This window comes from Rhineura floridana, chromosome 15, assembly GCF_030035675.1.
Source record: "Rhineura floridana isolate rRhiFlo1 chromosome 15, rRhiFlo1.hap2, whole genome shotgun sequence".
Taxonomy (NCBI): Eukaryota; Metazoa; Chordata; class Lepidosauria; order Squamata; family Rhineuridae; genus Rhineura; species Rhineura floridana.
Genome location: NC_084494.1, coordinates 34,066,549 through 34,082,461, shown reverse-complemented (window position 1 = coordinate 34,082,461; position 15,913 = coordinate 34,066,549). Strand labels below are relative to the sequence as shown.

At 44.9% G+C, this 15,913-nt stretch overlaps 2 protein-coding genes across 8 annotated transcripts in view; one reads left to right on the top strand and one right to left on the bottom strand.

Moving 5' to 3' along the window:
* Positions 1-1,111: 1,111 nt before the first annotated feature.
* Positions 1,112-15,328, bottom strand: PSMD8 (proteasome 26S subunit, non-ATPase 8). The gene is made up of 7 exons (XM_061597631.1): positions 14,858-15,328; positions 12,508-12,580; positions 10,599-10,701; positions 9,436-9,601; positions 6,682-6,782; positions 3,938-4,046; positions 1,112-1,777 (listed from the first exon to the last, which is right to left on the bottom strand). The coding sequence occupies exons 1-7, from the start codon at positions 15,038-15,040 to the stop codon at positions 1,640-1,642; spliced, it is 873 nt and encodes a 290-aa protein (XP_061453615.1). The 5' UTR covers positions 15,041-15,328; the 3' UTR covers positions 1,112-1,639.
* Positions 14,871-15,913, top strand: part of CATSPERG (cation channel sperm associated auxiliary subunit gamma) — a 90,363-nt gene continuing 89,320 nt past the window's right edge. For 5 of the 7 annotated variants that reach the window (XM_061597618.1, XM_061597621.1, XM_061597624.1 and 2 more), the window contains exon 1: positions 14,871-15,265. In XM_061597618.1, coding sequence (XP_061453602.1) covers positions 15,249-15,265 — 17 coding nt within the window. In that variant the 5' untranslated portion in view covers positions 14,871-15,248. Of the gene's footprint in view, positions 15,335-15,913 lie in introns of all 7 variants that reach the window. The other 2 variants (XM_061597620.1, XM_061597619.1) reach the window with 1 other exon arrangement.

The following is a 15,913-nucleotide window of genomic DNA, read 5'->3' as shown; positions in this document are numbered from 1 at the left end:
TATTACAGTGCCCATGCAAGAGTATGGCAAGTCCTTACTGGCCACGTCTGGAGGATGCCAGCCCTGTTAATTCTGTAGCTTCTGCTAGGCCTGTTACCAGCAGCAGGGAGCTCCGGGCTAGCCATGATCTATACCAGTTGTCCCCCTTCAGACGCTGAATTCCAGCTCCCAATCATCCCTGACCATCAGCCACACTGGCAGGGGCTGATGAGTTGGAGGCTCACAGGTCTCCCACTCCTGATATACACCAACAATTTGGTCTGGAAGGGTCAGCATGGATGTCCCAAGGTGGGCTCTTCTGTCCTTTTGATTAACTGTAGGTAGGTGCTATGGAATTATTTGCTGGATCCTAAGTTGCACCTGGGGCAGGTCAAAAACAAAGTTTTTTTGCTAGTCAACACAGCTAAAGCTGGCAGGCCATGCTTGCACTTAGGATTCTCAGAAAAGTTAGAAACTGTGAACAACCCCACAGGTATTGTCACTTGCTATCCAGCCTCTGTGCAAGAGATTACTAAAGACACACATACTGCAGTTGGGACAGTAGCAGGCATAATGGCAGGCTGTGACTCATCTCAATAACCTGCGACCAATGTGTGCATTTGTTAACTGGAACATTTTGGCAATTGGTCAAAAAGCCAGATGAGCTTTTTTAAAACTAGTTGACAATTGTAACTGCATCAGACCAAAGCAGTGTTTAATACTCCAGCACTGTTACCCAGCCACTGCCTAGTTTGCCTCCAGCATCTGGTACCCACTGGCACCCACTAGCCTGCCAGATCAAGCCACAGGGAGCATTCTACTGCAACCATTAAACGATATAGTTTAGTGTAATATGTACAACGTCAGTCTGTCTCCCCTCTTCTCCTGCAGCATGTCTGCATGGAAATCTGAGCATCTGTTTTAAACTAACTACTGTTTGTCCTTGTTTGGACAAAATGACAAACTCTGGTTAGTTTAAAATGGAAAAGGATGGGTCAGATCTTGGGGCCATGCAGGCTTACACATGCAATGCTAAACTATGGCTTAGCATTACATTCAAATTAGATCTTAACAGCTGAGACTTCCCCTATTAATAACTTTGGGATGTACTTTTGACAGTTAGAAAATTCAATTTGTATAAGAAATTGTGTTTATTTAACCTACAGCCATTCCTTTAAGTGACTTGCACCAAAAGATGACAGCGAGGTACCAAATAAAAACCCAAAGTCAGAGCGTAATTATGGGAGGCCAGCTTAAGCCTGTGCTGCAGAGAAAGTCTCTGTTTCTAGTGCAACCAGACATTCCTGGCATTACTTTTGACCATTAGCAAAGGATAGGCTGGCATATGACACTAGGGGGCCAATTATAAAGGCGATTTCTACCCCTCTGAGGTCAGAAAAGCCCAAGATCAACCAGTCCCCTCCCATTCACATCCAGAATATCTTTCCACCTGGGACCAAGGAACAATGTAACTGTTAATGACACAGGAGTAGGCACAATTTTTTACTCTGGCATCCCGGGACAAAAAAAAAAAAAAAGTGAGAACCCTACCCTTTCGGTATAAGCAAAATGACTGCCAGCTGAATGGGAACTGAATTACAAAGACTAGAATGAGAAAAAACAGAAGCCCACAGTCCCAGCCTATGGTGGCTGCAGCATGCTAGACGATCATCTCCAGCTGCCGAGCGTATTCAATAACTTGTTTGGCTAGTTCTGTCGAGGGGATGGTGGCATCTTCGGGTTTCTGCTGCTGGCCCATGAAACAGTAGTGGTTGTTTGGGCCTAGAACCCAACCACGCTGGAAAGGACAAGAATAAGTTACATGATAAGTTTGTTTTTTAAAACAAGGCAGCAGTCTCACCTCACCCCCCTCCCCGCCGTCGCCTGCCAATGAACATTAAGTTTGGTTTCTCCAGCACAGTTCTTTCCTGTCTTGGCCTTAATGGCTCAACTTACACAGCTGTTTTTATATACATATATAAATTTATTTATTTATTTATTTATTTTGTTAAATTTTTATACCGCCCCACTAGCATTAGCTCTCTGGGCGGTGAACAAGAAGAATACAATAAGAACTGTCAGTAAACCAAGACATGGACAGTTTGGTAGTTGGTTTATATAAAACATATATAAAAAGCAAGGAACTCCCCACATGAGACATGCCTTCAGTTCTTCCATGGTTATTCTTAGAAATGCACCCCCACATTCGGGGAGAGAGGAAAAACTCTGCAGTTCTATCATCTCTGCTTGGTGGGAATGCATCTAAAGATGTATTGTGGTCCTTTAAAACACACATCCATGCTTACTCAGTAGGTCTCACTGAATTACATAGGATTTGCTCCCAAAGTGTGCACAGGATTGAATCCTTGGCTACTGAAGTGAAACTCCTCATTCCAAAACATAACGGATCCATAAAAATGCAGGTATCTTTTTACTTTCTGGGGCAGGGAGGGAGAGAGGGAGAATCCAGATTCCTAAAGAGGATGTTAACATCTCCAGAAATATGCTTATTTTGCGCTAACAGGGAACATCTCCCCCTTCCCAAAGTGTTTTTAATTTAATTCAGATCTTTCCTTTTCCCTTGCATTACGTCTATTACATCATGAGACAAAAAATTTCAACATTGAGCTGGTGTTAAACAGGACTGCCAGTGCTAGAAACTCCTTTTGTACATTGCTGAACTTGCCAGAATCATTCCAGAATAAAGGGGCTCTTAAGCCTCCTAAAGGATCAAAGTTAAGATCAATGGAGGGGGCAGCTTATGGTAGATCCATCATCCTCAGAAATTTAAGGAGCGGCAGTCTAACAGACAGCATTCTCTGTGGCAACCTCTAAATGATGGAATTCCCTCCTCCACAAAGGTGCATCTGCTAAAGATGCACCTCTTTACCCTAGCCTTTGACATGGAGAGAGATATTTTTAGGGCCTCCATTATTCTTCTAACTGTAATTTGTTTCAAACTGTTTTCAATTTCTGTAACCTGCAATGGGACCTTATGGTGAAGGGCGGTAAAGAAAATGAATATATCAGGGGCCGCACCTCACTGCCACCATGGCACCTGCAAAGGCCTTCACTGGTGCCCCCAGAAAGGGCCCCCAGTCTTCATTTTAAAAAAGAAAGTAAGTTTCTAGCCTTCCTAGAAAGAGACTTATGAAACAGGTACACTTCTAAGTGATTTCGGTCAAATGAGCCAGCCTGGCTGCTCCCACCTGTCAGTGTTTTTAGTCAATGAGTGAAGTCAGAGCTGTTGTTTGGGTACCAGGCAACGGAAATCTCCAGGGTCATGAAAAGGTTTCCCCCTCCCCTATAGGGCACTTTTTCTGCCTCATTTTATTTTGTAGCAGTCTTTGGAATCTCCCTAGCTTGCCCTTCCTTTTTAACCTAGCAACCAGGATGTATCTTTCATGTGATGGGTTTGTCTGAGATTAGGTACTCCCTAGAAATTGTTTTCTGCAAATCCCACTACACAATAAGTGTTGGTGGACGCTAAAAAAAAATCCCCTCCCAAATGGCAAAAACTATAACCTGCGTGAAGAAGTACTTTTTTTGTCTGTCCTGAATCTTCCAACATTCAGCTTCACTGGGTGTCCCGAAGTTCAATGTTATGACAGAGAAGGAGAAAAAACTTTTGTCTGTCCACTTTCTCCACTCCTGGCATAGCTTCAAGTGGCTATGGCATTTACAAGACCTTGCCCTAAGATACCCTAGGCATGGGGTGGGGTGGGAGGTCTCCAAGGGAGGAAGCTCTGTACAGCTCAAGATCCCCCCCCACAAGAGTAGGATTTTCAACTGACTTTAAAATATATTAAAACAAAACATCTTTTTTAAAGCTTTTTTAAAAAAGCTTTAAAAACATGTTAAAAAAAAGGTTTAAAAACGTATTAAAAGCAATTGTGGAGGATTTGTGGAGAAAGAGGGAGCAACCAGGCCATGATAACCAGTGCTCTGGCAGACTCACCTTCTTGGCATAGTCTGTCATCTTCTTGGGAGTGAAGAAGAGCATGCGTGTGGCCTCATTGAACAGGATCTTCTCATAGGCTTTTTCAATGCAGCTGGCAATTTCATCCCTAGGGTGGAAAGAAAAATGAGAACACACACAAGCGGTTCACTCAGACTGAACTCCTGGGACACAATTCAGACAACGCTCAGCATTTTTTAATGCCCTACCAATGTCAGTAGAAGAGTAAAGCAGGTGCTAAATTTTCTCCCATTGAAACTGATGGGGACTTTGAAGCACTTAACATTTGGCTGGACTGTGATGTTACCAAGTTTCCATCACATACATTCTCTCAGTAATCCTTACAACTCAGTTGTGTAGGCTAGTATTACTCCCATATCACATAAAGGGATTAGGCGAAGTTGCAAAGGCAACTAGGCAGAAACTTTGGTCAAGTCTTCCCCATATATTCAAAGTACATCCAATGCGCATTTAAAGCACATAACTTCCCCCTAAAGAATCCTGGGAACTGTAGTTTGTTAAGGGGTCTGGGAATCTATAGCTTGGTGAGGAGAAAAACACAGTTCCCAAGATTCTTTAGGGGAAGTCATATACTTTAACCGTATGATGTCTATCTGCCCTTTGTAACAAGTTTCTCAGACTTCTTGTAGATCAGGCACCTTTTTCCTAATTCCAGGTATACTACACTCTGAAAGTTTACCTCTGGTGTATACTGGATGAGCGTCATCCACCCTTGGAGAAGGCTCACCCTTCCTTTTCAGACTTCTTTAGAAAGCCAACTAGATGAGTTTAAGATGGCTGCTGGCAGATACAGATACATTTGTCACTTATAGGGCAGCCTTGTTTGCATTAGCCGCAATGAAAATCAGAACGGCTTTTCTGAATTACGCCAGTGTTAAAAGCTAAGGGGAGCTCATTTGAGTTTGCCCCTAATTTAATTAAATGTAGCAAACTACTATTATTCCAATTTGTAGTTTTAGGGTTTTATCCACATTTATTGGATTGAATTTTAATATTTTATAAAGATATCCTTTTGTACGTCTCTTCATATTGTAATGGCCATTGGCTAAAAACAATAACAATAAAAAACTGCCGTATTATTAGGCTCCACCCAGTTTTTAAAAAGACGCACTGTTATAGATGTGTCCCTGTTTGAAAGGGGAAGGTGACTCATGCAGAGGTCAGTCTCCTCCAATGGTGGGTAATCCTGGGGTGCCCTTGACTCATGAACAACTGCATGATCTAATTACACCTGATACAGAGGTGTCAGCAGTATTAAGTATCCAGTTTGGTGGAGGCCAGTTTGGAAAGAGCCGTGAATCATGCATTGACACACAGGATGGCCTCTTTTGATGACAAGTGCTTTTGGCTCACAGGAGCCCATAATTATGTAAACCACATACACACACTTGTAGCATATGATTTGGCAATTATAGGTCTAGGTCACTACAGCAAAGACAAGATCCAAACTGAGAACTTTTTGGTTCCCAACTCAGTCTCTTAAGCCACTATGCTACAACATCTCTGTGTCAGTTAAAAAAATTGTGAAGAAGGCAAGAATCTTTAAAGTGATGGTGATGGTGTACCTGTGGCGCTCCAGATGTTGTTGGAAACCAGCTCTCATCACCTCTGTTTATTGGCCATGCTGCCAAGGGCTGATGGGAGTTGGAGTCTAACAATATCTGGAGAGCAGCAGGTTCCATTTCAAAGGGCCTATTTTTGAGGCAGGTAAATGTTATCTCTTTTTGGATTAACAAGTTTTCACACTCTATGCACTTATGAAGCATTTCCTCATACAAACCATGACCAACATGATTCACTGCCACAAGACATGGTGACAGCCAACTGACTTCGATGCTTTAAAAAGAGAGTCGATCATAAGAGGAATATTGTTCACAGACCTATTAGCCAAGTGGAGCCTCCATGTATAGAGGCAGTATACTTTAGAGTACCCAGATGCTGGGGACAATCGCATTGCATTCACACCCTGCTTCCCAAAGGAACCTGGCTAACACAATTCTGGCCAAGAGGGATTTGGTCTAATCCAGAAAGGCTATTTTTATATGTTTATATTCACATATCTTCTATCAGGCAAGATGTGTGGAAATTTTAAATTTTGTAATTCAAGAATTAGACTTCAAGAGTTCATATCTATATTCTGTGGCTTGTGGGAATTTCAGTGGAACCAAAAGTAGGAAAACCAATAATGCTGAATATGGAAGAACATATACATGCCCTGTAAGTGTTCTATCATATTCAGAGAGCTTCAGCCTCCAAAAAGCAGTTTTTAAAGTAGGTTGGGGAAGCTGTGGCTCTATCAGGTGTTCTGGGGACTTCAACTCACATCAGCTCCAATAACAGCCTCAACAGCCAATAACGATGGGAATTGTAGTCGGACAACTATCTTTGTTCTCAATCAACAAAATCCCCTGGAAATTCTTGTGTGTCATGTCTCCCAAAAGAGGAGGAAGAGTTGTCTGCATAGGTGGTGCAATTTGCTAGCAAACCCAAGATCCTAAGTAGAGCTGTTGTGAAAAATCTGGGAACTGCCTGCAGCAGAATGGCCACAGTCAAGACAAGCAGCCATATCTTGTGCCTGTTAGCCTTTTGAGAAAACAAAGTGAGAATTTCCATCTACAGGTGCAACATTCCTGCCTGTGTCTCTGAAGTTTGGCAAGGGGCTCACTGGGCTTCTATGCTGCCTGAATCATTCATACCAATGAAGTTAAGAGAGGATGGCTAACCTGACAGTGTCCAATAGGATGTCGATGAAGAAAGCATAGCTCTCTGCTGGGATATTGCCTTTTGCCAGAAAGACTTTGTTGTAACTGCCTTCCATCAGATACTGAGGCAGGAGGAAACAGGAGGAACATCACATAGATAAAAAAGTATTAGTCACCTTCTCAAAATTCCTGCAGAGGCCATGCACAACTGGTAACACAACAATTAATGCACAATAAAAAGGGGAATGTGGCTGCTTCAAGACTCCTGGCCTAGTCACTGTGAATTCTGGGACAGCATATGACATCAGCAGGCTCTTATCAAAGTATAAAAATATTATATTGTATTTCTGTTTTGTAAAATGCTTTAAGGTTCTTTTCAATATAAAACAATTAAGAAATTTCTAAATAAAGGCTTAACAGTTATACTGTAAGCTTTCCTGGATGTTTAATCCCATTTCAAAGGCATTAAGTGTTATCCTGAGCTGCAAGTATATGTACTTACAGTGGGGAGGGGGGGCAGGATGGGATTATAAACTCCTGCTGGGAAGAAGGTGGGATATAAATCAAATAATAAATAAATAAATAAAATAAACAGTGACCAATGCCAGGATGTCAGCATCAAGTGTTTTATGAATTACCCCATAGTTATTACTGTCTGTCCTTTTGGCATTTCACTTCCCTCTGACCTCTCTATTTTACAGTTCTGCACCTCACCACCTACAAAACAACGTGTGCGTGATTACAGCACTACAACTCAGGATAACACTTTATGCATCTGATGAAGTAGACTGTAGTCCATGAAGGCTTATGCCATAATAAACTGGTTAGTCTTGAAGATGTCACAGAACATTGCTGGTTTTGCTATACAAGGGACTGAGGCCCCGTCTGCACTACACATTTAAAGCAGTATCATACCATTTTGGGGTCATGGCTACCCCAAAAAATCCTGGGAACTGTACTTCGTTAAGTGCTGAGAGTTGTTAGGAGACTCTCCCCTTCCCCTCACAGAGCTGCAATTCCCAGAGTTCCCTGGGAAGACAGAATTGCAATTGAAGCTCTGTGAAGGGAATAGGGGTCTCCTAACAACTCTCAGCTGCCTTAATGAACTACAGTTCCCAGGGTTCTTTGGGGGAAGCCATGGGTGTTTTAAAGTGGTAGGATACTGCTTTAAACGTCCAGCAGAGATTTATTTATTTTATTTTGGGAATTTGTATACCGCTTAATATAAAAAAAACTCTAAGCTGACAACCATACACAATAAAACCATTAATACAAGTTACTAATAAATAAATACCAATACAAATTCCTTCACACTTCCCCACTCAACATCTCTCAACCTCCTTGCTCTCACCCAGGTCTCAAACAAACACAGATCACCCTCAAAACCTCACAAGAAAGACGGTTCCTGGAACCTGCTGACATCACCTAACATGGTCACCCTTCAGGGAAAAAAAGATGACGTTTGAAGCCATCCGAAGGTCTCATTGCCCGATTGTGCCCTTTCTCCCTTGTTGCCCCCTATGCCTTAAACTGCCCCACAGAACTCCTCTGTGATAAACCACTCTTCTTTCCTTCAACCCTCCGCCCCCAATTCACCTTTTTGGTTAAGCCTTTGAGCATGTTGTTTTGGGTTGGGAGAATGTGCCTTTATTTTAGTTACATAAAAAAAGACTCAGTGTACAGAGCATTTCTGCGTGGAATATAGAGCAATGTGCTGCGTGCATGCAGACATACACGCGTCCCTTTAGAATGGATGACCTAGGTCCCAGCTATTTCAAGAAAATCTTCTCCTATACAGGCCTTCCCCCAGCAGTAGTAGTAGTAGTCTTTATTACGGTCACAAGACCAGCCTTAAACAAACACATTTTAATTACATAGAAGAGGATATAAATAAGTAAATTTAAAATTACAGACATCATAGTATGAGTCCTATGATCAAACAGCATAAATCTTAAATGTTAAAAACTACATAGGTGTCAATTATATGAGTCGATTAGAAACAAATTAATCTGATAATTAAAATTAAAATTAATAGTGAAGTTTTAGTTCACTTCAAAAGTCAGATGAAATTTAAAAGAAATCAGTTCAGTTATTTTTCTTAAAATTTATAACTATCAGACTAAACTTAGCAACTGCTAAAGTTATCTCTGGGTAGTGGTCTGATAATAAATAATCCATCCAAAAGGATTCCAGCAGGGTTTTAAGATCCACTGATAAATGTACCATTTTGCGTGTGTGCGTGTGCAAAGATTAGCTTCCACAAGAAGCAGAGCACTTTCACAGCTCTCCCTTGTGAGAATTGTCTGCATTTTTCTTTAGGCTTGATCCAGAGAACATAGGAAAGCTGCTTTAGAGCATTGGCCCATCTTGCTCAGTATAGCCAATCCGGACTGGCAGTGGCGTCCAGGCATTCAAGAAGGAGTTTCCCCTTATCTGGAGATACCATCTGGGATTGAATTTAGGACCTTTTGCATGCTACTACTAAGCTACTGCCCTTCCCAAAGACAAGCAGGGGTTTGAAATTCAACTGGAAGGTGCTTTTACTGCTGCTTTTGTTATCATTTTATAGTGTACTAAATTTTTAATTGTTGTATTTCATTCCTTGCTTGTGGGAGGGAAGCAGCACAGAACTGTGGTAAATAATTGAATACACCCCCTCCCTTCCCAATAAGGGTGCTCTGTTAGTTAATAATTTCTTCTGCACTTGTGTGGCAAAGCCTCTGATGAAATCCCACAGGGCCTGAGCAGGGGAAAAACAAGAAGGAGAGACGTCACCTGCTCCAGAGATACAGGGTGCTTGATGTAGACATTCGTCTGAATGTCCTTTGCTGGCAGCCTTTCAAGCTCAGTGTGGAACTCAGCAACACGGTTTTGAGACAATAGAAAGAGAAGGTTGAGGCCCAGCAGTTGGTGCTTGTAGGCTGACTCTGGTAACTCATCTCTGAGGTGGGAAACGGGAGACATAGAGAGAAAGAATGAGGATGAATTTGTTTTATGAGGGACCTCTAGTAAGAGGATCAGAAAAAAAAAGTAGAGGAGTGATACAGCAAGCCAAATGAATGCTTTTGCCTCTTCTGTCCCCTATGAGGTGCTCCCATCCTTTGCATATCACAGGTGCGTGTGAGTGGGTACAGAGTCCAGGTCTCCTATTTGTAATGAGCTGCTGGGATTTTTAATTTTTTTTAAAAAAAAATGTATAAACGACTTCATCAAAAAGTCTCTAAATGGTGTACGTAAAGCAATATAGAAGATCATTATCAACAGTATACTCCATCAACCAGCTAAGATACTGTGTTAAATTTAATGCTCCACAAACACCGTTGCCAGCAATCATAGGAATTTAATTGTGGCGACCACCTTCTCTGGACACTCAGCCCAAAGATAGAAACCTCCTTCCCCAAGTGCTTGATTCATTAATATCGTATTTTAAGTTTTTGTAATCCACTCTGGGGCCTTAATGGTGAAGGGTGGGTAAAAACTGAAACAGCAGCAGTGAACCTGGGCAAGAAGAAGGAATCCAAATTCCTTCCTGGCTTTGCAAAAACTTAAAAGTATGAGTTTGCCTTGCTGTCTGTGATGAAGGATAGCAAGGGCTCTTGTTCCAAAGGTCTCTGAGGAGGACTCAAGATTGCACTGGATATTCCATGCATCTCATCGCAGTGAGGGACAAGAGCAGAGACAAGGTGATCAAAGATATTGTCTGGCTTCCAAACCAAATCAAGTTTTCCCTACTCTGGAACCATTCATCATTTTCAGGATATTTACCTGGTCAGGATCTGACGGTGGAAATTTGCACAGGAGTGAGCTTTCGCAGCTCTCTCTAAAAGAGCGGATCCTTCCTCAGAGTTTTAGTGCTGGAAGCTGCCCCAAGCCTTTTGGGATAAAACTCGTGATGAGTAAAACAATTTGTTGAAAGGCTTCGACATAGGAACACTTACTTGTAATCAAAGTAGTAGCACTTCAGCTGCGCCATGTACCTCTCAAAAGATGGGATGTCTTTCTTCAGGATACTCCATTGTGCTCCAATTTCTAGGATATCTCCTTGGGTGGCAGGGAGAGGAATGAGGGACAGAGCATTAGCCTTAACTACCGCCACCAGAGGAGCTGCAGTATTAGGAGCAAACGAATCAATCCAGGATCTTGTCTCCAACTGGCAAAACTTCCTGCCCTTCAGTCAGTTCAACACATGCAACAGGGTGGACAAGTAACTCAACCACAGAAATAAAGATACAGTACCTGGAATCTTGCAACGGAGCGGGGAGGGCTAATGGGTTCTTGTTCTTTTTGTTAAAAATGTAATGCATGTAAATCCTGGAATGTGATGTGCGCAATACATGTTTACATTTGGAAAACCATAAATCAGAGTTAAAAAAAAACAAGATGAAAAGCAGTTAACACTATAAAATTAGAATTGAGTTAAAATGCCTGCTGAAAGTTTTTTAAAAAGTCTTCGGTAGACGCTGGAAGTTCAACAGGGAGGGGGCCTGCCTGACCTCAACATACAATTGGGCCCTCAATACAGAATGCATGGCCCCAGAGGGAAAGGAGCCGTGCATCCGAGCCAGGGGGGACCACTAACAGTGACTCCCCTGAATGCCTCAGTGATTGGGCAGGGATATAAAGAATCAGGCAGTCCTTAAGGCTTCACAGACACAGGCTGTCAAGGGCCTTGCAAATTCATCTAAGAACAAGCTTGAACCTGGCCCTGTAGCATATGGTCAGCCACTGCAAGTTTGTAAGCACTGGAGTTACGAGCTGGCTAGTCTGTCCTCGTGATGCAGCACAGAGGTTAAGAGACTGAACTACAGACCAGGAAGCACCAGGCTTGTATTGTGCCCCTGCCATGAACATACTAGCCCTCACATCAGAAGTATGGGAATAATAATACTGGTTTACCTCACTGAGCTTTTGCGTAAGAAGAGAACAAGTTACTGTATGTGAAGCACTTTGAACCCTCTCTCTAAACACTAAACCCCAGGTCCTGTCTGAGGCATATGACATAGCAGCCTTGCTGAAGTTATGGTGCAGTCCCAGTCCCCAGATATGCCAACTGGCATGCAACTTCTCACCCCAGCTCAGCTGGTCTGAAAGTAGCGTAAGTGACTCGCCCTGGCATATCTAGCTGCCCCGCCAATGGAGAGAAAGCCCTGCCGGCAGATGTTATGTTGGTGTAAAGGACAAAAAGGGGGCATGTCAAAGGTACAGAACGGGCAAGCTGGGGAGGGAGAGAGGGATAAACAGGGTGATGCTGCATCCAAACTCCTTTCACTCCCAGGTCCTACCCACAGAGCTCAGTGTAACTTACACCACCAAACATGTAGGTGTAGCTAAGTCCACCCCACAGGAGCCACTAGAAGGGGACAAAATGAAAGTTTACACTGCCCACCAACCCCACCAGGAACAGCTGAATGTACACAGGAGGTATCCTGGCATATCTGCCTGTTTAGGATTGCTCTGCTCAGCAGGGTTCTGCTTCCAGTCGGTGCTTGAATGGAACTACCTGGGAACCCTCTAAACGTGGCCTTGAGTTGATTAATGAAAGGCAGAGCTTAAATATAACAGACAAATAATTTTACAGCAGCACATAGACAAGGGGAAGGCTCTTTCTTGCCCTTTCCCCCCTCCCACAATGTGATTTGGCCACTTTCTCTCAAGCTGAGGTGCAAGCAAAGGTGCATTTTTAAAATCATCATCAATAACAGGAGTGATGGTTATTCTTGGAATCGGACTGTGTTGGCAGCCAGATGGAAGCTTGTGGGGTTGAATTTGCCTCCTAGGCTTCTCTCTGTGTTAAGAGATCCCTATCAAACGTGTCCTTGGCCCTGGGCATGATTAGAATATACTCACTTGCCAAGATAAGCTGCTGTTTAGTCAGTTTTGTGCCTGTAGTGGGCAGAAAGTTGAGTTCAAGCAGAGCTAACTGGAACAGCAGAGAGAGAAGAGGGGGGTTACAGACAATCCACATCGCCAACAACAAAGACTCCCCCATGAACCCTACAAGCTTTTGGGCAAAATGAGGGAATTATACTAAGACAAGCTGGTTTCCCATCTCAAAGGCTCACAGTGCATAATTCACTGATAGGCAACTGGCAGCCCATGATGACTGGCAGAGGTGAGCCCACCACTCACCAGAACCCATCACCTCTTAAAAAAGAGCCTTTAAGCCGTAGCCAACCTCCTTGCAGGTCACTTTGGAAGGGAGGAGAAACTTAGCACCAAGAAAACCTAGTCTCTCCAGCAATGAAGGCTGGTCACCAGCTAAACCTGTCATTATTATTATTATTATTTATTAAACTTATATACCGCCCGACTAGCAATAGCTCTCTGGGCGGTTAACATAAAATACAATAAAATTACAGAATCCTTGGCAGGGCAACCAATGCCAGGCAAATAGTGTGGGGTGGGGGTAGCACCCACTATCTGCACTGTGCTCCTGCCCCCCCCCCCGGCCTTCCAAATGGGATCCACAAGCATGGTGGTCTTTCTCCCTCTCTTTAAAGAGCAGCTGTTTTTAAGTTTTCTGTCTACAAGTGAACTCTTTCCGCATCGACTTGTCTGCCAAGGAATCCCTCTCGCCGGTACATTCTGCAGAGATTCTGGGGCACATTTCAGGATGCACACTGTCCACACAGGGCACCTGCTGGGACTTACTGTTGATTTGTTAAATCTGAGAGGGCATCCTAAAAAATGTGCATGGCAGGGGAAGATCAGATGATGAGAGCCGTAATCCAAAATATCTAGAGGATACCAAGTTGGCTAACGCTGGTTTATTTTGGTATGAATTAACACACTGCTGCTGAAAGCAGTGATGGCTGCAAGCCTAAAGGCTTGGGGAAAGGGGAAAGAACTGGATAAATTTGTGGAGCTAGAAGCTAAGAAATAAAGGAAGGCAGCTTTCCACCTTAAGTGACAGCATGGCAGGGGACCAGAAGCTGTGGCCGTCCAAATGTTGTTGGACTCCGTTTCCCATAAGCCCCAGCCAGTATGGCTGATGGGCAGGGGCGTTGGGAGCTGAAGTACAGCATCATCTGGAGGGCCTCAGCTTCCACACCTCTGCAGGATACCCTTGCTTACAAGATGGTTGCAGAAGGGGTGGGGGATGCTCTGGCATGTTACCTTGTTTGAGCTCTCCGCTTTTCACCAACTAAAGGCAACCAAACTTGCTGGCAAAATACTGAGATAGATCTCAGCCAAGGCAAGTCTTAGCAACCTACTTGAGAACCTTATAAACAGGTTTGGGCTCAGGCAAAAACATCCCAGCTGAGTCATTCCCCTCTCTTCCGGCAACCTCCTGGGAAGCAGAGGCCATCTCTGGAATGGGAGGCGAACCGCAAAGCCATCTGACACAGGCACATCAGAATCTGCCTTATGCAGAATCAGTCCACTGCTCCATCTAGCTCAGTATTGCCTACACTGGCTGGCAGCTGCTCTCTAGAATTCCAGGCACACAGCCTTCCCCAGTCCGGCCTGGGGACGTCAGGCACTGAACCTGGGGCCATCTAACACTTCCCTATCGACCATCACACGTTACCGGCTAGGGTTGCCACCCTGGGCTCCTTCTGCGAGGAAGGGTTGGATATAAATTTAATAAATAAGTCGGCCAGTTAGTCAGTCCACCCACTTTCCCTCGTTGCCACTTCCAGACGGGCACACTAAGCTCTAGGTTCTGATCCCCCTCCAACGCAGGCCGCCCGTTTTCTTTATTTCCCATAACTGAATTTCCAGGCAGTGTCCCCGACCCCCTTCAAGGCTAGTTTTCACCCTTCCCTTCCCTAACTTTCTTAGGGGGCAAAGGCGTTCCGCCCCTGCGCTGCCTTTTCCCAGGGGCTCCGTATTAGCGCTTGCTGGGTGCCACTTCTCTCTCTCTCTCTCTCTCTCACACACACACACACTCTTTTTCGGGCTGCTGCGACATCTCCTACCGCATCCTGCCTCTACCTACCTACCTTCCTTCCTCCCCCCCAACTGCACCCGTGCCGCAGCCCCCTGCCATAACTGGTTCCTCCCTGTAACCCTCGAGATAGCTCTCCGGCCACCCTACCCCAGCTCCCCTTTTCTCCTCGTGCCTGTTTCCCCTATCCCCCCTCTCCCCCTTTCAGGCTGGTTCCGAGGGCCGCCGCCTTTCAAAGGGCAGTTTCCAGACTCCCCATTGCCCACCCCGCGGGTCGGTTTCTAGGCCCCACCCTCGTCCCCTTGCCTTGAGTCGGCCCAGCAAGTCGCCGCACTTGCTCAGGTTGAGGTTCTTGCGGTTCCACTCCGCCCTCAGCTGCTCGTACATGCCCGCCGCCTCTTTCAGCCCCGCGGCGCCCGCGTCCGCCCCATTCAACACCGGCCCTCCGGCCGCCGCCGCCGCCGCCATCACAGTCACCCCCGCTGCCATGAATCGGCACCCGGCGGAGCAGTTGTCATAAAAGCGAGCGCGACCGGCTTTGCTTTGCGGCCGCTCCTTCGGTCTCCATGGGAACTGCCTCGAGGCCAGCGCGCGCCTCGGCGACGCTCAAACGGCTCCGTTCCCGATATGGCCCGAAGGTTTGAGCGCATGCGCGTAGGGAAAACAGCCGCTCTGAGGCGAGGAGCGAAGCGAGCGGATGCGTCTGAGAGGGAGGTGGGAGAAGGGACTGACGCTGTAACGGGGAGAATTTGGTGTATCCGGTTGGGGGGCGGCGGCGAAGAGGTAATGACGACCGAGGGAAAGGACGTCTGAGAAGAGTGGCGCCATGAATTAGCTGTGGTTTAGTACGTCACCGAAGTGACGACTAGTAGATGGGCTGCTACGTGAAGCCCTATGACGTCACGACTCGAGGGCCTAGGCGTGTGATGTCATAAGGTGAACTGTAGGCCTGTTACACTGGCAGCCAGTTCAGTAGCTGAATAAGTTTATTTGAAAGCACGCAAATTAAAAAAAAAACCCTCCATCGCTAATCGGTAACAATGAAATTAAAACACATGCACATTTGATTTGGTCAGACCAAATCTAACGGCTTGAGATGGGCACTGAGAATGTGGTGCTGGAGTCTCTTAACTTGATTGTATTGGGTGACTTCAGTACCCTTGGCCAGGCCACCTGATTGACAGGGCTTCCTGGCCTCAGTGACAACCATGGGGTTACCCCAAATGATACCTCATTCACCACTGGTGATACAGTTTTGAAGTGCAAGAGCTCATTGTGACAGTCCTCTCCCGTGAAAAGTCCAGAAATTCTGTGTTATTTTGTATTCAAACACACTAAAGAGCAGCCTACATAATTATTAAG

Coding starts and splice junctions, on each gene's coding strand:
- PSMD8 (XM_061597631.1), bottom strand. CDS start 15,040: ATGGCAGCGGGGGTGACTGTGATGGCGGCGGCGGCGGCGGCCGGAGGG. Junction 9,602..10,598: donor TGCTACTACTTTGATTACAA/GTAAGTGTTCCT, acceptor TTCCCACCTCAG/AGATGAGTTACCAGAGTCAG. Junction 6,783..9,435: donor ACCCTGTATCTCTGGAGCAG/GTGACGTCTCTC, acceptor CTCCTGCCTCAG/TATCTGATGGAAGGCAGTTA.